The sequence below is a fragment of the Gallus gallus genome, chromosome 5 (assembly GCF_016699485.2).
Source record: "Gallus gallus isolate bGalGal1 chromosome 5, bGalGal1.mat.broiler.GRCg7b, whole genome shotgun sequence".
Lineage (NCBI taxonomy): Eukaryota > Metazoa > Chordata > Aves > Galliformes > Phasianidae > Gallus > Gallus gallus.
This window is the reverse complement of record NC_052536.1, coordinates 34483881-34510951: the sequence shown is the minus strand read 5'-3', so window position 1 is coordinate 34510951 and position 27071 is coordinate 34483881. Positions and strand designations below refer to the sequence as shown.

Genomic DNA, 27071 nt, shown 5'->3' with positions numbered 1-27071 from the left:
CAGATGGCAGCAGAAGGGCAGTCTGACAAAATGGCGTCTGACATGAAAGTGTGTATGAAGCAATGGTGTGTCACTGAATTTTTCCATGTGGAAAAAAACTGCATCCATTGACATTTATTGATGCTTTTGGAATGTTTATGGAGACCCAATAGTGCATATGAGCACAGTGAGGCAGTGAGTTGTGCATTTCAGGAGTGATGACATTGATGTGAAAGACAATCCCCATTCCAGACAGTCATGCACATCTTCTACACCACAAAATGAAGAACATCTCAATAAGCTCATCTGCACAAACTGACTAATGGTGGTGACTACGTTGAAAAATAACATTTTGTAGCTGAGAATTTAATCTATCAAATAGGTTATTGTGCTCTTTGTATCTGTTGTAGTTCACATGGAATTAAATAGGAGGCATTACTTTTAGAGCGACTGATGTATTTACAGACTTAGCAGAGACTCAACTTTTAGCAACCCAAATTCAGAATTGTGAGAACTGATTTTTAGGTTAGCTGTTGCCTAGTACCTCACATATGTGTTCTTGAAGCTTCAAAATTTAAGTAGTTTTTCTAGTACTGGCCCAATAAATAAATCTTTTGCATGGCACTAACCAAAAGTTTACTAGAGCTATTGACACCTGAGTAATATGAACAAAAAACATTTCAAAGATGGAACTATCACAAAAACAAAACCAGTGCTCCTCAAAAGAATTAAAAAATATTTGCTATTTTGTTTTCTTTCTTCAAAAGTTTTTTCTGTTCTTCAGTCTCAAACTGCTATTCAAACCCATTATTTTGTGGGTTAGAATATATATTCACTATGTACATTTAAAGGTGAATGTACTGTTAAAATTCCTCCTATTATTACCTTCAGCACTACAGTATCCTCCTCACCAACTCACTATTTCTTGGCTGGGTCAGACTGATAGTATTTTCATTCAAGAATACTACATACATACATACATACTACACTAACATAAATAAACACTCAAAGAGAAATACAGCTTCTGTTATTTTTTTAAAGGAACAAAACTAAGTCAAAAGTAGTATTTTGCTGCTAGTCAGACAATTGTCAGGAAATAAGTATCAACTATTTTTTCCTTTTATTTGTTTTATATAAATCTAAAAATTATGTAAGCTAAAAATGTCACTTATTCTCAAATCTCATCAAGGCTCCTCAATATATGCATTACAGAGGGTTATCATTGCTGTCAGTGTAGCTGCAGCATACAGGCTTTGGCATTATGATAGTACCACAGAACATGCTGAGCCAATTCATCCATTACAGTCAATGGTGTTACAGTAGGGATTACTTTGTCCCCCCTATGGTTGGTTTATTGTTTGAATGTACATACTGCATTGTAATATAGTTTTATGCTGTAGAAAACCTGTCTTATTTATGTCACTTAATGGATGGTTTAAGCAGAGTGCTATTTTGCCTCTGAGGAATCATTTCCCTGAGATAAAAGGGAAATTAATGCATTTTACTTATATTCAAATAACACAGATTTGTATATTAATCACATACCGTGGCATTCTATGTGAAATACACATCTACTGCTGGGATACTAATTAAAACCAGTCATACTTACAAAGGAAATACTTTTTCTGAAATATATTCACAATCAATGATATATGTCCATGGGCCCAATTCTTTTAGGTACTGAGTAATTTACTGATCTCAAAATGTGAAGATGGCTTTCATTACTCAGTAGAATCAGATGAGAAGAGATTTAAATATACAGCAAATAGAACATGCATATTCTGAATTTATCTTATTAATCAGTGGTGTCCATAGACTATAACACTTTGTGGAAAAATAAAACTTCACTTGTTGCCATTAGAGACTAGGAATGGCACCGTCAGTCAGAAGAAAACACTCGGTACTTGCCTAGCACTGAAAAAATGACTGGTGTAAAATGGAATTACATGAGATCTTTTTAAATGGCTGGTCTAAAGTGACATTACATGAGATTTTTGTAAACCAAGCATCACTCACTGGATCTTTTTCCAGTCTCTTCTGTAGCCTTGTTTGCCACTGGACAGCTTGCATGACAATGGCTTCCCACCTCCTCTCAAGGTTTACGATTATCAGCTGCATGGACTGGTGATCTGCGCTCAGGTTGCAGGTCTCCTGGTCATCCAGGAGGTGCTGGCACAGCCGCAGCACAGAAGCAACTCCACGGCGTCTCTGTTTGATCTCACAGCATAGGGACTGCAGGACAGACAGATGACAAATGTCAGGGTGGGACATTCTGCATTAACTCTTATCTGACAGATATTGGTGCTAATAGTTCTTCAGCTCTTCCATAAATTCCCATACTTAACGTCAAAGATTACTGTTTATTTCAAGATAAACACAATCTTAACTGTACATAAGGAGTAAAGCTACTTTCAGATTTCTTAAAACAATCGCCAAACAGAGCTGTCTCGATAATGCTGAAAGTTTTATGGTGTAGACTGGTTTTTTCTTCCTTTTTCCACATCTGAAATGAGTTACCCTGACAGCAATGAGGAAAAAAAGGGGAAAAAAATGGTATTCATACAATGAGAATATATATATAGTATGTGTGTACACATATATATGCTTCTCAGAAGAAAAAACAACAACAACAACAACAACAACAAAACAATAGAAATTATGGCTCATCTGTACCCTGTCATAGGAGAAACCTTCAGGAAGGAGAATAGAGAGGTTACTATAAAATCCCTTACAGATGGTTTTTGCTGTCGTAAAAACATTTCCAGGATAGTTTTATATTCAAATAAATTTAGGAATACTATGATAACTGTATCCTTCTCAAAGATGGGTTATTCATTGCTTTTACTTCACCCTACAGATTCCAGTGCCACAAAGAATGCAGTCTGACGTAAACTGCATGATGGGAGACAGTCACTAAGCCCTAATATTGCTGAATATCAATGGAAGCTGGGACGGGCTGGTTGTATGCCAGAAAGCTGAATAACTACACTGAGAGTCTTATTGAAAAGCTATATAAATAATGCATTTTACATGCCAAAACAGAAGAGAGATCTACCACCCGGAAGCAGTTAATGGCATGGGATGACTTTGAATACAGTTTTATCTACAAATACAATTGTACTCTATAGTCATTCAGCATCAGATCAGGGTTTTATTGCCTCACAGGGTGTTTTTATAATGTCTATAACACTAGGGTACACAAAACACGAACACTTCTGAGGATGACTGCTTCAGCCCAGCTTCCAAAACTCCATACTTTTATGGCATTGCATGGTTCAAGTACGCAGCTATTATCAGAGGCCAGTGCTACTCCTGAATTTGACAGAACTCTGCTCCACATATGAGAACTTTCCAGATAATTTAAATTGTAACTTGCTAACATCTGTTTCCCTCTGTGGGATGCCACAGATGAAAGTGCATGACCCTATGAGAAAATCTCAACAACCATCTTTTATGAAGACAGGGCATTTTGCTTTAAACTTCCAGTTAATAATGATAAACAAACAAACAAACAAATAAATAAAAGCTAGCCACCAGAGCAGAGTTCTCAAAGCTGTTCAAAACCTTTAGCTGAAATTCAGAATGTGTCCTCCTGAACTTTACTAGGAAAACAGTTAACATTCTATAGCAAGTGTATTTAAGGTCCAAAGTTTCATAGCATTTGTGGATTAAAAAGTAGAAAATCTACCTAGAAATATTATACATCTATGGAGTATTTTGCTGCTGAAAATATGCAGTTCATCAATAGTATTAGGTGCAAAAGAGTGTATACACATCTAAAAATACATATTCTTTGCCTACGGATAGTGTTGAAGTGATTTTTTCTTTAATTCAGAACCTTCAAGAGAAATGATGATTAAACCCACAAACATAGCTGAATTACTAATTTACTTTCACTGGCAGAATTGGGCTGTTCTAACAGTTAACAGATTGCTTATTAATCAACAAGGGTAAACAAGACAATGCAATCTCATTTAAGGCAGAAGTTTTAATGCCTAACAGTATTTGTGTTCAAAATGCTAATCATGATAAGACTTCATTAGAAGACGTCTTAAAATGATTAAGTACATTTCACTGTAAAGTACACTCAGTAGTATATCAGCAGGTGGACATTTCATACAGATGTTCCACTTATTGATATAATGCATTCTATAGCAATGTAAATTACCCTAACTCTATAATAGCTGGAATTCTATTACTTCTATAATGAGAGAACCCTGTACCTTTAATATTTCTGAATTTTAAATAAGGTGAATGACAAATTCCCAAACCACTATTTATGGCAAAATATGACCAGGAATTTTATTATTCAATTTATACCAGAGCTGCATTTTCACTTATGTTTCCTGAACTTGCCTTATTTTGACTTATTTTCCTCGATTTCATTACTAGTTTCCTACACAGTTCTTGATGTAACCAACATGTCTGAAATATTTCCTTTTTGATGCTGTTCATTAGTCTAACATATCAGAAAAATAAATAAGTAAATAAATAAATAAAGCCCTACCTAAAGTCAGCGTTCTTACTTTACATTGTGTAACAGCAAAACGATTCATTTTTATGCAGTGATGATGGTAAGTTATATACTGTTGGCAGCCAATTCATACAGATCTGCATTAACTTTGTGGAAGTCAACACAGCTCAGAACTTGGCCCCCTAACATTATCTTACCTCAGTCTATCTGGTTATGTCATTCCTTATAAATACACTCATTTTTGATACAATACCATATAATTTGATGAGGTAAGGGGTATTTAATTCATAAGCCATTATGTGAGTGTTTAAGTGAGGACTTCACATTGTGCTATCTGAAAGCAGAGCTACAGGATCCAAGTCATTTCTAATTTACATCAATTTTACACCAGCATAATAACAGTAGCTTTACTGAAGCTATTTCTGATTTACATGGCTGTGACAGTACAATTAGGCCTATGGCACTTTTGTTTCAATTTTATTACATGATATTATAGTTAATATTAAACAGGAGAAGAATGAAGTGCTTGTACCTAACAGTGTGTTGAAAGAGTTGGCTACAGCAACAATACTTTAAAAGCCAGAGAACTTAATCATGTAAAGACTTCTTTAAACCCCATATAATGACACCAGCAATAATGAATCTAACCAGTATTATGATCTGGTATACAGTGTCCTTAAGGGACACAGTAATTGTATCCTATGACACAATACTTCACAGTGCTGTATATCCATCCACAATCTGCTGTTGTTAAGATGGTATGACTCTATGAAAACCTGTTAATATGGCAACTCTACAGCCATGCAGGCCTCCAAGGCCACAGTTACTTCAATTCTTTGCTCGGTACCTTCTGGGTTGTGAATTAACAGCTATAATTCATTATTAATATTATTATTAATAATAATAATGAAAAGAAAGAAAATAAAGGAAGAAAAAATTCAGATAGATTACACAGTATCTTTACTGAGACCTGAGCCATGTGTCTATAGAAGCTATGGTAAGCTACTCAGTACTTGACAGTTCAGAAAATTAGGAAATAGTCTAACAATAGAATTCAGAGCATCACTTAGGCTCCTGTGTGTGCAAAAGTTTGGCTGAAATATAGATTAAGAGATCAGACACATTCATCTCTGGCTAACGTAAGTCCTCCACAGTAAGACTAAAATTGATAGATACCACTTTGTTTGCTGCGGGCTGTGTAAACATGGTAACTGCAGCTGCCATGTTCAAGCTTGACTTTGTCCAGGTTTTTGCTTTGCAACAGATACCCTGAAAACATTGAGGTGTTATTCATTATAACATTATTGACAGTCATGCTTTCCTATACCCATCAGAGCTGCTAGAATCTTGGGAGATATTTCTTCCTTCCTGCCTACTCCTATTTACAGTGCTTTGAAGTTATCACCTGCATAGCTACAAAAGGCTAGCTGAAACTACTTTCACAGCTTGTTAATACCATGCCTTAAATCATGTGGAAAAGCCCTTGCTGAGTCAAATGACGTCAAACAGACTTTCCAAGCCATGGGCTATGGCCTATGAGGCTGGAAGTAGCCATGACCTGACCACAAGTTGTTCTGTATGTCTGCTTGACTCCTGAGTGAAAAGTAGGTGACAAAAACATATGCAGCTTTAGGCAGTGCCAGAGAGTGTAGGAGACCTGGACAGGTGGGAAGCTGAGGAGCATTAGAGCCAGGCAGCCCCAAACCTCCTCCATCCCTCAGCCTTTGGGCAATGTATGTTCTCCATGATTGAAGGCTGGGAAGTCAGTTTTCTTCTGACACAACATAGCAGAGGAGCTGGCCACAGAAGTTCTTACATCAAGGCTCCTCAGAGCAGGTGCTAAAATGGATTGGCTAACAGTACCAAGGTTCTCAGTGAACTCAGTAGGTCTTGAGACTAAAAATACTTCAAAGTCTGTTTGAAATGAGTTTCCTTCATTTAAACCCACACAGTCCACATATACTCACCACATAAAATGTTTAGATACAATTTTTAACACTCTTTATTATGTATTGTTTGCTGAAATATTTTTTATATGATCTGAACTTTTTTCAACCATTTCTGTCTTTCTTGCTTTCACTCTACACTTAGGAATATTTAAAGCCCGTATAGAAATGTGCCTAGCTTTGAAACTCAGTTGGAAGATGATAAAGGTAAACTTTCACAGATGAATTTTCTTTGGACTTTCAGGTTCAGAAGTAATGCCAACATATAGTAGGACCCTTATGTTGTGTTTCTATGCATGGGCAATACTGGATGTTTTCAGGTAAATGACAACATTTCCACAGCAGATAAATCTGGAATAATCAGCTCTAAGAGGAAGTTTCTATTAAAATTTGACCTCTTAAAGATTTGCTCTTTCTCCTGATTGCAGGACAAGGGTATGTGCAGGAAGGAATGATACCCTTCTTACTGCACCTGTTGTCACCTGATGGAGAATGATAGGAAGATGAAATGATAGATCTGTTGTTATTTAGTACAACGACTGCATATAGAAATTAAGGCAAATTCTGAGAATGGAAGTTGCCCTTTTCAATACAACAATCAAACAATGTAACAAAACTAATTCACCCCCTAATATCTGATATTTGGCTAGTGTAGAACTTCAGTTTACAACAGTGCTAATGCTTCAAGAATCATGGTTAACATCAATAATACAACAAGCAAAAATAAGAGAAAATACGCTTGCAAAAACTATTTAAAATTTACTTTTCAGCTTTTTTTTTTCTGTAAAATTGCAATGCCTGTAGAAAATTCTACTGTTTGGCATGATGCATGTTTGTATTTCAAATTTCACTCTTCTAGGACACATAGTGAAACAAAACTCTGTTATTGAATGAAAAAGAAAACCAGTAATTCCTCAAAAAATATTAATGAGAAAGTAATTCCTCAAAACAAAAATGCCAAATGAGAAATACAGGAAATGAATGACTTGTCATCTTTTAGAAAAATACTGCCAAACCTGTGTGCTTTTGCTGATTTCAAGGTTAAAAGAAAATGTCACCTAATATGGGAACTCTACTCAGTTGCAGACAGTGGGACTTAATCTATACTGAAGCTAAATATTCTATAAGTATGCAGTGAAGTGCAAAAAACAGCAATTGAAAAATGACATGATTAAATGGCACAACATGCAATCATTTGCTCTCAATTATATCAATGTATCTTCTTCATTTCAAGGAGTCAGGCAGAAATATTGTTTTTTAAATGCCTCTATTAAATTGGGCACCAATAATAAAATAGATGAGAGTCCTAATAAGCTCATTTACGTAACATACATCACACACCACAAAACTATTCTCTCCAAACGGGTTTGTTCATAGATTTGTCTCCTGGTTGTCACCAGTCTTGGCTATATTAAAAGACTTTAAAGGCACAAGGCTTGCAGACCATTCAGTGGAAAACCTTTGTATTTAACCCTTCAGAGATCTTCAATGATAATTATGGAGAAAGTATTGATATAATACCTTTGCTGTCACATTTTATTACGATGATGGTCACAACAGAATCTAGGACTGACATTTTAGAAATATCATCTAATTGCAAGTCAGAAACACAGAATGACAGTTTAAAGTAGATTATGACTTCTCCTAAAATAGTGAACTGGTTCTCTATTTCAAAGGCCTACTTTTAATAGCATTACAACCACTAAATTGCTACAGTGATCATTTCTTTCTGTAACTCACTGCTTAGCAAAGTGTTACAATACTTCTCTTACAAGTCTGAGTACAGTTCATATTCTCTGTGAACTGGGTGTATTCCTGCATATATTAAAATGGCAAGAAACTAGTAAGAAAAGATATTTAATTCTTGCACTGGCTTGAAGAGCATGTATTCTATGTATAATCTAGTACTTAATAGATTCATGTTAATAAATAGTTCACTAATTTCACTATCTTTAAAATGTACAAGGAAATTTGTATTTATTTGTGATTAATAATGTAAACAAATTAATTAAATAGGCAAATATATTTATTTTAAATAAAGTATCAATTTTAAAATAATATTCTAAAAATAGACACATTATTTCCCCCTTTTTTTTTTCAGAAGTGCATTGTCATACTGAAAAAAACCAGTAAGAAACCAGAATAAGTTCTCCTAGGCTCAGTTCACAGAAGCTGCTATTATATCTGTACAACATTCTCTAATTTCTTTCTTCCATTCATTATGCTTGTTTAAGTACTTCAAAATATTTGTTTGTAAAAATATAGTTGAATGGACTGAAATTTAGCTCACATTCCCATGTAACTAGTAATATGTAATATACTTCTTCTCGTAAATTAAAAACACTATTAAAATTCCAGACATATAAAACAACATGAAGATTAAGCTACTATAAAAGAAACTATAATAGCTTACAGATTGCTTGTATCATTATTAAAGCACTGGTATCTATTACAGTGTCTCCCTGGAATAAAGAAGGCACTTTTGGCAATAATCTGCTAAAAAAGTGCCCATTATTGCTAAGATGCTCCTATCTAAGCTCTAAACTAGCGTGCAATTACAGGAAGGTAACTTTTAAAAATAAAAGAAAAACAGTGTTGGATGTAAATGCCTTTTCCCTACTGAAATACAACATACCTTAACCAAGCATTATTTTTTTGTGCTTCATATTGGAAATTAATTAGATGCATTTTCACAAATATTTTTGAGCTGCTGTCTACACATGGCAAAGTTGGAGTTAACTTGGATCCAGGGGCAAGTCAAGCCATCCACATGGAGAAGCCAGACACGATGGTAGGAGGATCCATTTTCCTACTCTGGCACTGTCTGTGTTTATAAATGCCATCAGTTCATGCCCTCTTTTCATTCAGTTTGAGAAGTTGTCTTTCCAGGGAAACAGGTTCAAAGGAGAAACATTGAAAGAAGTGGTACAATTTGTTAGGGTTTCTTTCTTTGCTCCCAGAAAATGCTAAAATAACAGTAGAGAGAACACCAGACAGTTATGATAAATATCAGGGCTGTGTTTTCCTTTTATGATGAATCCTAAACCACACTGACCTAAAAGTCATTTTCCTGTTGTGGACAGACTTGAAATTTTTGCTATGTAACCACACTGGGCAGAGTTTCAAAAGAACATGTGTTGAAATTCAAGAGAAGAAACAAATTAAGGTACAAGCAAAAAGTTACAAAATCCAGTGAGGCATAAGTCAGGCTCAACTTTACTTTCAATTGTTGGAATTCACTTAGAATTACAGCTAAGAAGAAATGAAGACGTTTCTCAACATACATTTCACATTAGACGCAAAGAAAATCTCCAGTGTTATGTATGAGTTTCAGCCATCTTTCATCAACAATTTAAACTGTTAAAATTTTGTATACTGACTCAGTGCTACATAATAGTTCTTACAGGAAAAATTCTTTACGTGTAGGTGCACCAATACCTGTAGTCCTCATGCTGAAGTTCAGATGTTGATATTGCGCTTAATCCCTTTATTATCCTTTATCTACCACAAGTGGTAAACATGCATTTTTGTTGCCTCTGTGTAATGGGCCTGGCAGATTCCAAAATTCATTGTGAATTTACTCAATTCTGACCTACAGGAGAAAAGCATCCTGCCGTGCATTGGTATTTCCTTCTTATGGGAAAGCGGCAAACATAAAATAGACTAATATTTTGGAGACTTCAGAACAGGAGGGTGACAGTAAAGGGAAAATAAACACATCTATCAAGTAAGGAAAAATATTTTTTCTTAGGTATTTTTCCTGTGCCAGTGAAGCAAATTTAGCCTGGATTCAAAAACGTACAGCTTGAGCTGTTCAGAGATAAAGAGAGGAAAAGATATTATGGTACGGCCACGTGCATCTGTACACACACAAGGTAAACATATAGGCTTTTCTAGAAATGGTGTTCCTCACCTTATTTTAAAAAAGCCAGACATATCAGAATGGTTACACCCTTAAAAGATAAAAACATGATGCCCATTATTTTGCTGTGTCTTAATCATGAATAAATAAACCAACTTTTTAAATTTCAGCCCAAGACAAAACTAAAACTGTCCTATAAGAGAAGGCAATAGCAGAACCAAGCAGAGCCAGGCAGCACTGCACTCATGTGGGTTTAATCATATCTGAAGTAAGCTAGGCTAATTTATCATCTTGCTTGCAGGGGTTTTTTATTATTTATTTATTTATTTATTTTTGCAAGCGTTTGCATAAATATGTTATGCATACTAAATTAATTTGCTTGTACAGTTGAGGCAGACATGACCATTTAGCCCCAGGGCTATGACAAGTTTGGAATTAGAACTGAGGACAGAAATGAGTGATGTGGTCAAGATGAGCTGTGAATGGGAGTAAAAAAGCTGAAAGTTGTTAAAAGGCAAACTTCTGGATGAGGAGAATGTTTGCAGATGATGGCCTCAGAGGCTCAGCATTATTCATTTTGTTATTGCTCCTTCACCAGCCATTCTTCCATTGCTTGGACAAAACAGGATTAAGATAAGGAGGCTAGATAGGATGCAAACAAAGAGGGCACAGAAAACACTATTTCCTTCACTAATCCTCAGAACAGAGAACATAAGGAGGTTGCTTCCTTGCTTTCAGAACACATAAGTAAGCATCACTGTGGTAAAGGGAAGGTGGTACGCTACAAATGACACTGCGCTGCCAGCAATTGGTGAAATGCACAGAAAATCCATAAGAATAAAGGCCGAGCCTTCAGTTTTATTCTGAGGTGAGGAAATGCAGCACTTTCCTGACAGATGAGTAAGGGAACCATCCTGTTAAGAACAAGAATCCACATACTTGTTTTTCCCCACCGAGTTAATGCAGCTAGCATAATTTGCTGTCTCTAGTAATATGTTGCCATAGAATCATAGAATCACTAAGGTTGGAAAAGACCCACAGGATCATCCAGTCCAACCATCCGCCCTTCATCAATGGTTCTCGCTAAACCATGTCCCTTAACACAACATCCAAACGCTCTTTAAACACCACCAGGCTCGGTGACTCCACTACCTCTCTGGGCAGTCCATTCCAGTGCCTGACCACCCGTTCAGAGAAGTAGTATTTCCTAACATCCAGCCTGAATCTTCCCTGACGCAGCTTGAAGCCATTCCCTCTCGTCCTATCACTAGTCACCCGGGAGAAGAGGCTGACCCCCAGCTCACCACAACCTCCCTTCAGGTAGGTTATAGAGAGCAATAAGGTCACCCCTGAGCCTCCTCTTCTCTAGACTGAACAACCCCAGCTCCTCCAGCCGCTCTTCATAAGGTCTGTGCTCCAGACCCCTCACAGCTTTGTTGCCCTCCTCTGGACATGCTCCAGGGCCTCGATGTCTTTCTTACAGTGAGGGGCCCAAAACCGGACACAGTACTCGAGGTGCGGCCTCACCAGTGCTGAGTACAGGGGGATAATTACTTCCTTGTTCCTGCTGGCCACCCTGTTTCTGATACAAGCCAGGATGCCATTGGCCTTCTTGGCCACCTGGGCACACTGCTGGCTCATGTTCAGTCTAGCGTCAATCAACACCCCCAGGTCCATTTCCTCTACACAGTCTTCCAGCCACTCTGCCCCAAGCCTGTAGTGTTGCCTGGGGTTATTGCAGCCAAAGTGCAGGACCCGGCATTTGATCTTGTTGAATCCCATCCCATTGGCTTCAGCCCAGCTATCCAACCTATCCAGATCCCTCTGTAAGGCCTCGCTACCCTCAGGCAGATCGCACAGTCTGCAAATCCCATTCCTGACATACATCTCATACTTGTGATATATAATATACCTGATAAGGAATTCAGTAACACTTATACTGAAGGCTTGTTCTTTCTACATTCACATTCTAACTCATACTACACTGTACCCTGCAAATAATTATTCTAGTATCAATGGATTTCCTGAAAGCATGATACTATGTTTAGCGTGAGTAAAGGTACGAATATGTCTGTAATACTATTCCCTACTAGGACAGTGATCTATTAACTTACATGCAAAGATGAAACTTGGGAAACCTCTACAGTCCTGAAACCAAGGTTAGGCAATGGTCTACTAGGTCAATGATCTACCAATTAAAGAAAAACCTTCTCAGCAGGAATTAATGGCTTCAGAGGACACTATTCAATTAACAATCCACTAATATTGGAGAGATTTTCACTGGAAAACACAATGCTATGGCTCCAAAGGGACAGTAATGATCAAATAAATCATACAATGGTTGTTCTGAAAGTTATGCCTCCTACGTTATTATGTTGGCCCATGAACTCAGAGGTAGATGTTAGTGGTATGGTTGTAGAGGTTGAACCTTCCCTTCAATACTTTGTTATATATTGTTGTCATGCAACAGATGGCAGCAGAGTGGTAGTCTGGCAAAATGGCATCTGAAATGGAAGTACATATGAAGCAAATGTGTGTCACTGATTTCCTCTGTGAGGAAAAAATGGCAACCAGTGACATTCATCAACAGTTGCTGATCACATGGAGACTAAATAGTGGATGTGAGCACACAGAGGAGGTCGCTGGTGCATTTCAGCAGGGGCAACAGGGACAGTGGATCACCTCCACTGGTGCAGATTTGTATGAGTGTGGCATGCAGGCTCTTGTTCATCACTGCTGAAAATCATAGCCAATGGTGGTGACCATGGTGAAAAATAATGTTCTGCAGATGCAAATTTGCTCTATCAAACAGTATTATTGTACTGTTTGTATCTGTTGTAGTTTCCACAGAAATAAATAGAAGGCATTGCATTTGGAGCAACCTATGTATAAACAAATGCAGTAGCACAAAGTGAAGATGGTACAGGGATTTATTTAAACTATCTTGTATTTCGTGTCTACATTGTACTTGTTTTTTTCTAAATATTATCACTGACAAAAGAATTAAAGCTAAGAGGCCAAGGAAAGACCCTCACCTTTCACTTGCACTATACGTAATACAACTCAAGCTTTGCCTATTTTGAGGGAAAAGATTTCACTCTCTTTTACTTTTGTCATCTTTTGCTTTCTTCTCATTCTTCTTTTCCAAGCTTATAATAATTGAAGAGGAAGTTTCTGGATTTGGAGTAAATAGATATTCAAGGTAATAGCAGAATAAGCAGTTGCGTTTTCATTTGGGTGCATCAAAAGAAGAAAATCAATTGTATCACCAATGATAGGGACAAAAATAAGTGATGGAACTGAGAATGATCTATCAAAGGAAGCCAAATCAGCTATTCCCACTTCCATATATATGACTCTTCAAGAGACCATGACTGAGGAAAAATGTAGCCCAAGGTCTTCTTTCAGTTACCAACAACACAAAAGGCTGGAAAAAAAAAAAAACAACCTGTGAGCTATTTGTCCCTACAAAATTGCAGGTTTTACTTTGTAGTTGTGAGCCTGAAACGTCTTTCTCTGTACCCGAGGATATCTTTTTTGTTACTCAGCTTGACTCAGACCTCAAGTCTCACAAGCCTACTCATGGCATGAGAAATAAATGCAGACTATTCCAGTACCATAAGAAAGACAGGGACAAACATTAGTTGCATTGCCTTCTCCTCATCAGTTCCTGCTAACAAGAGAGCGTTTCAGATGAGAACTCTAATGCACATTCAAGAGGGCAGAGAGAAACTAAGGCTCAACTGTAGTTAGCAGTGGGGAAACCTCACAGACATTAGTAGCCAATCTTTTTGCAGTTGGCTCAACATCTTCAAGCCTCTCGAGTTGTAGAGATATTCCTACTGATTCTGTAAGAGGGATTTATCTGATCTAATAGAGAATTCAATGACTGAGCTAGACATTTAGATGCAGGTATTCTGAAGTACAGTTTACCTTCTCTATAGCCAGATGTCTAAAACAGGATTGATTAATTGCATCCCAAAAGCACTTATTTCTTTCCAAGTACTGTAAGTGAAGCTCAGACATGATCTCTGCAGTGTGTGTATCAAAAGCTAGCCTGTCTTATCCTACCTCTGCCATATAGCTATGCTATCTGCAGGGTAATCATGTTAATATACCAGAAATAAGGGGACATGACTTAAAAACAAACAAACAAACAAAAAAACATAAGAAAGAAGAAAGTAATAAATGAACTAGGTAGTAGCCTAAAAATAGCCAGTAGGCTACTCTCTCCTCTACTGAAGGCTTCATGCATTGCCATATCTGAGCTCGGCTGAAATCAGGCTGTTCCTGTTACTATAGGAACCTCCATCCCACAACCCAGTCCAGGAGACCACAGCTGATGCTGGATTAGAACTACATGCAGATGTTTTATGATACCTCTGTGGAAACATGCAGTATGTTGGATCTGACCACCCCTACTGGGTAGATCTTCTGTGTTCCTTTCTTTCCCTCAGAATTCACCATTCAAGCTTCAAAGTCCAAATAGGATGATGAAATGAAACCTGCTATCTCAGATCAGACATTTAATCCTAAACGGGAACTGTAAATTGTATTATTGTTGCCTTAAATAGGGAGAGCTTAGTGAAACACAAAAAGGAACTTTAAGTAAAAAGTAAAATAAATCACAATTTTTCATATGCTTGATTATTTTAACTACTGAGTGTTTACATACAAAGTATTGAGTATTGATATTTGAGTATGTTAAAATAAAAAATTGAGATTTAAAACTCCCTCCTCATGTTAGAGCCCAAATACCACACTTTTTGAAAAAAAAAAAGAAAAAAAGGCAACCTGCTTTACTTTGCATAGGTGGATTCTCATTTAAGTGACCTACAGAATTGCTGTGTTGGGATGGTAGGTTATGTAAATTAAGTCTGACTTTGCTTCAATCCTTTGTAAGTGGCATCAAGTTTTATTACACTTTGGAATTCTGTCTGGTTTTCATAAGATTTAATACTTTATGCCTTCCTGTTTATTGAAATTTAATCCAAACAAAATTTGGGTAAACATTTCTTCATCTGTGAAAAGACTTAGGGCTCTGAAGTCATACTCTTTCTGAGAAATTTATTAAAATTACTACAACATTTTTATCATCTGAGAGGTATAAAAAGGATTAAATGCTGCTTGACTTCTTTTGGACTGTCTGCTGGAAACTGTTCTGCATACATTTGTTACATGCACATTGAATTTCTGTAATTCTTTGATTGCAGCTCTGCCAGAAACATCATTCCAAAAATTGTAAAGCATCCAAAATGCAGTAGCAAAAGTGATTCCTGGCACCTGTAGGAACATTTTTCCAATCTCTGAGTCACCAAACCTTTACTCAAAGTTAATATTTTCCTTTGATTTCAGTGTGGCTATAATCCTATATGCTCCCAAACTAACTCACTTGTGTTTTAACAGAATTTTGCTTAACTGAATTGCTCTTAAGATGTACAGTGCTGACTTAGAGAAACTTTTCAGTTACAATGAAAAGTGTCATAAGAGGTGTCGATTAACTGGTCAATTATGAATTACCAATGTAATCTACATTGTTTCATCAGAATGCTCAGTTTCTTTAGGTGATGTTGAAATTAGAGATGGTGATCAAATATTCTGCTTTTTTAATGGCGTTGTGTCATCTGGCTCGCTCAGTTGCAAATTTAATAGAAGACAAAAACTATTCTTCTGTGAGTTTAGTCATTAGAAATAGCTACAAACATTAGATAATTTACAATGCTTAGAAGGCAGAGATGGCTACAAATACTACTTGCTATGGAATTCAATACATTATTGATTTTTAGAAATATTAAATGAGAAAGTCTTTCCAACATATTCTGGTACAAATGGTTTTGTCTGATTTCTGTAATGAATACATTGACTAAAGTCAATGGGAACTACAGGCCTTCAGTGCTGCCGAAAATTAGGCATCTCTTTTTTAAAGACTCAAATACAATTTTATGAGACAGGTCTGACAATAGAGCATGGTTCACATAAAACCAGATCAGAAAACTACATGAAATGCAACTTTAGTGTTGCCAACGAACATTAGGTCAGAAAATGCTCTGTTATGTTATTTTAACTAAGTCTGGAGGAGTCTTCTCTTTTCCTTAAGAAAAGAGGAGATTTATAAATCTGGCTACCAAAAAGAACAGGAGCTTTTCCAGCTTTATGTGTCTGAGAAGGGATATCAAGATGGATAGGTACTCACAAATCTATGCTTGTTCTTGAGCAGCTGGTCTGTAATCCAAAACCACAACAAATACCTTTTTAATGTTGATGGATCATTGCTCCATATCAAATGCTTAAAGTCATAAGTTTTATTACAAGTGACAGAAATATGTGACTAATTATTGAGGCTCTTTTGCTGCATTTTGCACAGAAAACAGCATGATTTTTGAAGTCTCAGACACATAAAAGCAAATGTGGCAGAACACTCCTACTTACAAGCCAATGAGTACACAAGTTCTGGCTAGATCTTACTCAAATAATGGGATTTACTAAAAATTTCATGAAAGAATGCAAATTCTTTTTAGTATTGTTCCTCATTCTTTCCTGTTCCAAGTCTCTCCTGACCCACAAAATTGTCATACATCATTAGGTTAGGAAATCAGTTGTGCCAATTATTAGCCTCATGACAGTAGGTTTTTCAGTTGCTAGAATTATGTGTTTACCTGAGAATCTTGTAGCTCATTTAAAAAGCATGGTTCTGATTCTGGCTGTTAGAGTTTCAGTGAAAAGCAAGAAAACACGAATTCCAGGAACTCAAAAGGCAAAACAGAAACAAAAAGGATGAATAAATAAAATAAATGTATGTTTGTGGTTAGGAAAATCTCATGAAATTTAAGTCCAACTCTTGATTTTCTTGGTCCAGATTAATCTGTTTTTCATGTTGCAGCAAATCAGGGGTAAAGCACCCACACGTCTCCCTTTGCAGCTGTGCAACTTGTGTTCACTATTTCCTCCCCATCTTTTTTAAAGCAGCCTGGGTTACGTTGTATTTGGAAGCTCGCAGTGTTGCTGTGGAGTGGCCAGCAAATGTCACTATGGACTGAAGCAAAGTTTTTGCCTCTGCCTTGGAACTAAATATGAAAATGAAACCTCAAGGAGGGCAGAAAACTGGCAGAATAGGTTACAGAATGGCTTTGCAGACTGGCTGAAAAACATTGCATAGAGATTACTGGGCCAACCGAAGTACGTAATATAGTTATCCCCAAACCAAGAAATACTGGACCTTACATAAGCTGAGTAATGACTGTAACTAATGATATTCTATTAATTCTAATATCTAAGTGTGCTAATAATAATGGGAAAAAAATCATTTAAACATTTTCAGCAGGATTTGAACTTCAAACAGAAACAAGAGACACTGATTAGCACAAGGATGCAGTCTGTTTGCATTACATATTAAAATGGACTATACAGAGTAGTCTAGAGGAAGGAAGGAAAAGCAGCCCTGCGGTTAGAACCAAAGACTAGGGTCATAGCAGCTGACTTCTTCCCTAGAACAGCCATTAGTTTTCTGAAAGCCTGAAAAAAAATCACTTAATCTCCTTGCATTTTATTTCTCCCATTTATAAAAAGGTGACGATAATTCCTACCTTTAAGGTTTAATGGGGTTTAGTTCATTAATGTTTGTACAGCAAGTACAGGTCCTTAGCAGCAGAGTATTGTGGAAATGTTTGATATTACTATTGCACAGCAATATCCCAAAAGAAAAGCAATGCTGTAGTACATTCTTTAATAAAGAGAACTCTCAAATTAATATGCACGATTTTTTAAAAATAAAATGGAAAAAGTCAAAATAATTTCCTATTAACTAGTTTAACAACACCTCCTTCCACCACAGTGTTGTCATCTTGGGTCCAAACTACGTGTGAACAACACATCCAACTCATCCTCGAAGTGCAAAATGAAATAAAAACACACAGAAAATGAAATAACTGTTTTTCCTAAGGCATAAGTGTAATTAAAAACATAAGATTATAAATGAAAATCAACAGCATTGTTGAGTTTATTTTATTAAAAATGTTTCTCTGTGCACAATGGCTATGCGTATAATTGGGATAGTGCTGTACAATAAAGTTCCATTAAGTAACAATGATTCACTTACCACAGTGAAAGCAGTAATAAGGTTAAACTCTTAAGTTAAGTGGAAAGTAAGTCAGTCTAAACCCCAGCAGGTTTCCTACTAGTGGCATCGCTAATGTTTTTGAAAATGTTCTAAATGTTCTTTCTCAAATATATGTATTATACATTGCAGTATTGTTAATTATATCCATTTTATCTTTTATACACTTCCCCAGGAGATCAGTGAAGAATGGAAAACTTACTTATAGTGGATTTCAGATTTAATGAGACAAAGATGGTTTAATATATATGACAAAGTGATGTGCTTTCACCATATTTGATAAGTAATTATTTTTTTATACTCTAACGGCTACCATTTTAAAAATAATTAATGTCCTATTTATGTAATTAATAGATAATCAACCAAGTAACAAAATATTCTGGTTACATCACAGTATGTGTGTACTATAATGCTCTGTTTAACATCTCCAGAGCTCTTGGCATGATATCGTATCATATACATATATATTCATACATATAAATTTAATTTGAAAGATTTACGCACATTCTGAATATGTAAGTAAATTTTTATAATAGTTATATTCATATATATGTTCATTTACATATATATTGCTAGGACCTTAAATACAAGTTTGTTAGAAATCAGGTTTTTAAATCCATAGTTATGCACTTATATAAATGCCATGAACTTCCACAGAAATAAGAACTATCCAGCATTTCCTATTGAAAACATGGGTCTGTTGCTGTTAAGTTCTGCAGGTTTATCAACATTTCCTTCATAATCACTAACATTTAACAGTGTGCTGATAGAACAAATAGAATCAGCATAACCTTTTCCCTAACAGCAGAAGACCAAGGATCAGAATAAAGACAAACAACACAGATGTAATAAAGAAGTTTAAAGTTGTATTCAAAGAAACATGCTCAGGAACCTGAAAAGAAAACCAACTTCATCCACACTGATGTAACTCTCCCCCTTAATTCTCATGACCGGAAAAAGAAGTACTGAAGATTGCCTAATTGAGAAGAAACACAGTTTTCCACTGTAGTTTTCTGGAATATTTGTCTAGCAAAATATTTATTTGGAAGTGTTTGTAACCTGCCCTTTGAGGTGGATATTCAATAAATTGTCCATTGCTTTAAGAGCACTGTTGCCCTAGACACTCTGGTGTACCAGTGAAAGAGAAAAACATCTCCAATACTTGACAATTACTCATGATTTGTTTCTTATTCTTTGGTCAAAGATGACTTGCAGAGTAAAGTGACCTGTAAGGATGACTCAGATGAGGGTTTACTTAAAAGTCATAGCTATGAACAGAAGAAAATCACATAGTTCCATCAGATTTATTTGCTAACTTGATGGCCCTGTCTCCTAAACTGGCCCTCTACTTTTGGGGAGTGAAACAAAACATAAGACCTCTGCTATGTCAGCTGTAAAGCTGAATGCTGGCCTTCTGTTGAAGGAGCTTATCCACCTGTATATAGCATAATGACTACACTTCTTTTCCCTCCTTTCAATAAATCTCCAGGCTTAGGCTTTAGATGTGGCCCAGACTAACTCAAATCTTATAACGCACGTCTTTTTCTACATATCTGCTCATGACAAACTTCAATATTTTCTCAGCTATGCTAAATTTATACTTCTGTAAATTTAACCTCAAATGGGCTATTCCTGACTTATGTATGCAGAGAAATAGGCTATTAAACTGATGGCCACACAACATACTAATTAAAATAACTTATGTAGGAAGCGAAATTCAGAATGAAGCTTCTCATAACGGAACTTAACTTTATAGTGAAGCAGAAATAAAGCATAACATCACTTATCAACTTTGGTGATTAGCCCTGTAAAGATCTCTTTTGAAAAAGTTAAAGAAAAAATATTATTGCAAAGTTTTAACAAAATCAAAATGAATGAACACTTAATACATAAATGAAGGCTAAAATATGCGTGCATGATAACATATGTACATACATTGCATTATGATATGTATAATCTAAATATTTTATCCTACCATAAAGAAGAGTATCTATGAAAACTATGACTGTTTTTTTATTACCTTAAAATATTGCAGTTGTTTCTCAGCATTCATTGTTCCTTCATTTTCTTGTCTCAGACAGGAATTGAAGATGAAAAGCTCTGTATCTCTCAGCCACCCTTTCAGCTCTTTGATCCTGACCTCCAGCTGCCTTACCAGGCTGCCGCTTTCAGGCGAGAGCAGGTCACGTGGACCTAACCCACTGTGCCCTACCATTGTGTCTTGGATCTTCTCTCCTAGGGTTTTCTAATACATCAGATAAAGAAAACATAGATTAGTCTTATGCACCAAAACACATACAGGTTAATGTGCAACAAGAAGCATCTGTTAAATGACTAGAGAGGTTTTTATTTTTAAATTACTACTAATATCAATCAATTTCACTCTTTGTTTCCTTCTTTCAATCAATTTCATATTTTGTATCCTTGTTTTTCACTAACGCCACAGTGTTGTTCTCTATGGGTCACTGACTTTGCTGGAAGCATGATAAATCAATGTTTATTAGTAGCAGCTATGGACAGAGAAGACAAAATGCTACATAACTTCATAAAGTAGTTACAGAATTTGTCAGCTGCTTTAGATACTTATGACCATAGGACTTACTGGTTTCTCGGCTGTAAGAACACAAAATATAGCAAGCAGTGAGCTCACCAATCTCCTGTGCATCTATGTTTTTAGGGAAACACTGCAATACTGAAATATTTCCAAGGTACGAACTGTCAGGTCACAGTTTCCAAACGTGCAGCCCTGAAGTTGTGTACAAGTACAATTAGGTCACATAACATCTTGCTTGCTTTTAAAAGAGGATGAACTCACTCAGACACCAATAAGCTAGAAATTGCAAAGCCATCAAACCAATTATTTAGGCACCTAAATTTGGATTTAAGTTCTCCATGTTAAGCATCCACTTTAAAAATAATGGATCAGAATAAACATTCACCTCTGATCATTAATGAAACTAATTAACTATAGCTTTTCAAAGTAGTACTTCTAAAAAAGGAACTGCTGAATACCATTTTGATAGCAGACACAGTGACAGTAATGAATATTCTGAAGAGGCCAGAAATAGGAAGTTACCTTCCTTTTTAATATTTTGAAAGGCAATCATTTAAGCATCACAGAGGAGATACGCAGTTGCCTGCCTCTACTATGCCTAGCAGTATTTTATCTGACCTATAAGCGGCTGTCAGTCTGACACTTATTATAAGTACTAGATCTGTGTTACTGATTGTAGAATACTCAATATACACTGACAATCACATCCTGTAACCTTTTAAACTGATAATTAGCAGCGGTTAATTGTTGTAACATGAAGACATGGTTTTAGGTGACCCAGTATGGCTGTCTGTTGAAAATCCACCCTTCATTAAGTTACTGGAATATAATTTATCATAATGAACTTAGCTTCCAAAAATAAGCTTAAAAACGCAAAATTAGATCAACAGACATTAATCTACTTTGTGGCATTCAGTAAACAATGTCTTTAGGAGATCATAACTGAAAAACATGCTTTCTTGGCACCACCCTTCTATTTTCATGGTGCAAATATTGATAATTTGAAGACCCTCAGTGGAATCCAGTGCTAGCTATTGTTTTTATGCTGTAACAAAAGTAGCAGCAGGAGGTGAAATCAATGCCCTTGGAGGGTAGGGTCACAAAAAAGAATTTATTGCCACTTTTTTGTTCTGGAACAGTTTGCAATCATAAATTCTTCATAAACAGAATACTTCAGAGAATGGTCCGTCTTCATAAATATACGACAGAGGACATCAATTTCATTTAATTCACAATTTGTGTCAGCACAGCAGATGCCAATGCCTGCCTTGATAGGGTTGTTTAATATGCAATTGAGACAGAGTAATATTCAGCACAGGGGACAAAATTTCACAGATTAAACTGTACGCACCACTGACATTTCATTCTAATGTATTTCCATTCCACACTGTTCACCTTAGATGAAAGTAATATTAAAAACCATATCCCTCTATTTTACCATTGTTAGAAGTTAAAATCCTTGTCTTTAATTTTTTTCATGCCAATTAAAACATAATCATGCCAATTAAAACAGTATGCCTACCGCCATTAGTTTCTGTGAAGACTTTTTATTAAATTAAACAAAACTCTATCAAACTCTGCTTATTACTAATGAAATTGCATTTAGCAGGAAAACAGCAATACTTATTTTTTTATTTTTCTGTAAATGCTGAAATTAATTGCAAAACTTAATCTAGAGGTATATTTTAATCTTAACACGCAGAGAAGAGGGGGCTTCAATTTTTTCTTAAGAAAGAGTTTGCTTAGATTTTTATAATTGTTATCACTTACTCATCACTTGTATCCTACCAGCTGTAAGCAGTGCAACTGAATTAACCTGATTAAATACATTGAATGTCATAAATACAAGGCTAACAAATAAAATTATTTTAAAAGTTGTCATGAATAGATGTAAAAGAACAGTTTAGTAGGTCCCATTTTTATTAGCAAATGTATTCTTGTTCAAATACTTCAAAAATGCTACATGTTATAATTATAATTGGAAAATAATAAGCTCACTAGTTAGAAGACAACTTTTAACATTTTCTGACAATTTGCAGATTTAGAGAACCAATCAGTTAGAAACAACTTTGCTGAACTAAAAGAACTCAACCCACTCTAAAATGGCTATTGTATTACCAAATAAGCTAAAGAGACACAAGTCAGTATTTAAAATGATGCTGGCAAGTTGCATGTATGGCTTACTCAAAATATATTAGAAATGTTTTTTAAGGTCAGATAATAGCATGCAAAATTATGCAATGTGACTGTATTGTTAATATCACACATCTATAATTAATCATTTAAAGTAATTTATAAATTTATCTTACCCTTGATTTGAAGTGAAGGCAATTAAGGAGAGAAGTGGATGGAAAAATATACAGTTTGACCTCTCTCTCTCTCTCAGCTGTTTTACAACAATAGGACTACAGTGTCTCCTGCATGGTGCCATCCCTGGTCTCTGGGTAACAGAATCTCTATATTGCTTTTTTTGCCAGATTCTTGTATCTCACTCTTTGGCTGAGACCCAGCCCATCATAGCGTGAAATGAATTACATGAAACTTTTCTGGCTTTTGTCAAAAGTGAGCTGAATACAGCAGTATGAAACATATCCTGGCTGTATTCTAAGCTTCAGGTATTCAGATTTGTACAGAATCTGCATATTTGTTTTTGAGCCATCAGAGTGACCTGAAATATGCAGTGACAACCCCACTTTTCATCTTAAGAGTATAGTAAATAGTTAAACAGTAGATGTCTCTAACATGTACCTTCAGAATAAATTCTATTAACATTCACTCAAGCATGACAGTCAGTGTATATCAGATATACTGCATTATAGTTGACTTGGTGCATACCCGTAATACATGGCATATTTTACTTACATTTTTTATGTATTAAAGAACTAAAATTATTAAAGTCAGACAGGAGACAAGCATGGAATAAAAAAAAAATCAACACAAGAGGAAAATACTATGGAGTTTTTATAATAGCATGAGTAGCTTGTTTGAAATGTACGTGGTGAATTGAAAGAGAGAGATATTTGTGCCTCAAATTAGAAATCAGACAGACAGCGTACTTCAACACACAAAAATGTACACATAACCCACAAACAGTAATAAAAATGCAAATACCCCGAGCAGTTCCCATTTTTCATTAATTGAATCCACTTTTTCAAGGAGATCATTTGGTAGTAAAACACCACTTTTCTTCAGAGCTTCAACCTTACTGAGCAGTTCCATCTTTTTCGGTTGCCTGATTGACATTTCTACACTGTACCTCTAAAAAGAAAATAAATAGATAATATTAGCTACTGTGACGAGTCTTCTCTACAAAAAAAAAACCCTGAACTTTAATTCTATGTGTCCAGTTGATTGCACTCACTATGCCATTCCCTCTCTCTCTTGTTTTTTTTTTTTTTTTTTTTTTTTTTTTAAAGCACATAATCTTCTTATTAGGTATCTGAAGAGATTTAGGTACCAACCACATTGTCTTCTGGGTGACATATAAATGCAGGCAGTTAGTGATTGATTACACTTAGTAATATCCACTCACTCACAATATTCACTTGTGCGGTAGCATTCACTAACACCCTCTCATCCAAAGCTTGATCTGCCTTTGTCTCATTCAAGGGAGCTGGGAACTTATTTTCCAAATATGCTACTTCAGCAGGTACCACTGAGTCTCTCCACTGAAAAAAGCCCATGGAAATAATTTCAGATTTAGGTTTTCTGTGAAGTTTATTTCTCTTCCCTCTGCTTCTGGGTTTTGTCTCATACGCGGGCCTTAAAGATTGCAGCACATGAAAATGTGGGAGCATCGCCTTAGAAAAACACTTCAAGGTAACTCCCTTGTAACAGAATAGAAGTAACTTGATTTTTATTGTATCAACCAAGAGTGAAATGGCATAAAGCCACAATGGCCACAGTGTGTATAGAGTCCCGCAACAACGCTTTATTTCCTCCACTGTTAAGTATTATTTAAAAAATGAAAAAGATCAGAGATAACAGCACTAAAACCAGAAACTTTTTACAAAATCAATTTAATACAAATTTCTAAATATTTTAGCTGTATGTGTAAATATATAAATGTGATATACTCTATTAAAATGTATTCTAATCTAGAGATGCACAGGGGAATACATATCTTTTTAAAAAGTTTATTCTCTGAAAACCTGAATTGTTGAATGTGACAGCTACTGCAGTGATCAATTAGTAGCTGGTATGGTACATTAAAAAAACCCAAAATTTAAACACAGGCATATACTCATAGACGTGTTGTAGCTATAGGTAAGCTAATTCCCTCTCTGTCTTACATACAAACTACTCATTGAAGTAGGATTTTGGTGTAGTCAAAATCACACCTGTTAGTGTTAAAGGAGAATTCAACACATATTCTTACAAAGGATTTTACAAGACATTCATAAATTATGCAGAGTTATTAGCAAATTACATCCTAAACATTAAATTTCTTTGCTTTATATTCAGCCAAGAAAACTGGTACAGCAGCTCACTCTGCAAATGCTAGTAACTGGGCTAAGTATAAAAAATTAAATGTGAATCAGGAATGTTTAAAACATGGGTGCCTTTTCCAGATCCAGGGAGATGCTCTGTAGGAAAACAAAGCAAAAATACAATTGGAGACAGCTTAAAGAAAATAATAAAGGTGTGAAATCACTGTTTCAGCTAACAGGTCCTCAGCATTTCCATGCATATGTTTGCATATTGTTAGTTTCATATTTTAATCTTTCATTTGCACAACACATGCACATCATTTGTATTATGTAAACTTCAGCAAATATTAGTCATTTGTGGATCACAGAGCAAATGTTTTAAATGAGGTGATTTAAACCATTTCTCATTATTAATGAACACTGATCAGGTGTCTGTGTATCCAAAATTACATGAATATGCATAGTAAAAAACAAGGAATTGTTTGTAAAGAATTTGCCTTGTGATACAGAGTGTGCTGTGACTACAGTTTCAGAACCGTACAATATTAGGTATCCACCAGATTTGGCACTGGAAAACTGAGGTCTCAAAGGGACAATGCCATACTATTGGACTGAAATGTTCAACAAGTACTTTTCTTGGTCCCATATCTTTGCCTTTTCAGCTAGAATGGTTTACTGGAGGTGATTACAATCTTCTTCATGCAATCTGATTTCTATTTAAAAATGATATAGCTGAAAAGGATTTGCATAATCATTTCCATGAGTACATGTAATATCAAGGGGAATCCAGAGTCCAATTTGCTAGGCACTGAAATCCAGTTCATGTTACTCCCTTTCTTTTGTCAAGTGAATTAATAGACTGAGAGAGTCCTCTAGCTGTGTGAGGCTGGCGCAGGCATAGCTGGCTAATGCCTATCACCTGTTACAGGCTGCTACAGGGTGGGCTGGGGTTGGTAGCGGTCCTGGGGTGGCATAGGACCAGTAAAGAAGAAAAAATACAGTAAATGTTTCGTAACTACAGTGTTCTTGTTAATACAGAGATGTAAGATGTTTCATTTAATTTTGGACCAGATGAAATAATGCAGTGCAGCATAATCCAAATAGTGTGATGATGTTATTAAAGGGTTATTACATTAAAAAATAAGACAAATTTTATGTACAATCCCTGACTTTGTCACCATGTAACCTACTGTATAAATAAACATGATGAAAGCGTTGATTGACAGAAAATGCATTATATGATAACTGTAAAATATGAAAATATTCAGTTCACTATTACATATATAGGTATGTGACTGAGAGTCAGTATTGTTTCATTTCTGGATACTTAATATGCAGTATGTATTTTAAGTTAAGGGAAGAGCTTAATGTTAGGAGGTATAGTTTAAGTACTGATAGCACTACATGGTATTGCTAATGCTATTTTTTAATCCATTAAACACCTACATTCTAAGCAGTTGCATGGAAAAAATTAGCTAGCAGTTCTATCAGTGCAGCACAACCCTAGTCTGGTAGGACTTCTTAATCCTGTGGTGAGAAGATAATTTAATCTTCAGATTCATTCTTTCCTCAGCTTTAAGTGAGCAAAGGCTGCTCCATTGTGACAGTCTGTGCATGCTATGATATAGATTACTGTTTAATAGGCAAAAATAAGATTAAGAAAGTAAAGGTTCCAGGTTTTTTTCAGAACTGACATAATAATAAATAAATAAT

At 35.7% G+C, this 27071-nt stretch overlaps 1 protein-coding gene across 8 annotated transcripts in view; it reads right to left on the bottom strand.

Moving 5' to 3' along the window:
* Positions 1–27071, bottom strand: part of AKAP6 (A-kinase anchoring protein 6) — a 260787-nt gene that overhangs the window by 25016 nt on the left and 208700 nt on the right. For all 8 annotated transcript variants that reach the window (XM_015287642.4, XM_040702182.2, XM_040702181.2 and 5 more), the window contains 3 exons: positions 24040–24186; positions 20395–20619; positions 1996–2211 (listed from right to left, as the gene is read on the bottom strand). In XM_015287642.4, coding sequence (XP_015143128.2) covers positions 1996–2211; positions 20395–20619; positions 24040–24186 — 588 coding nt within the window. The remainder of the gene's footprint in view (positions 1–1995; positions 2212–20394; positions 20620–24039; positions 24187–27071) is intronic.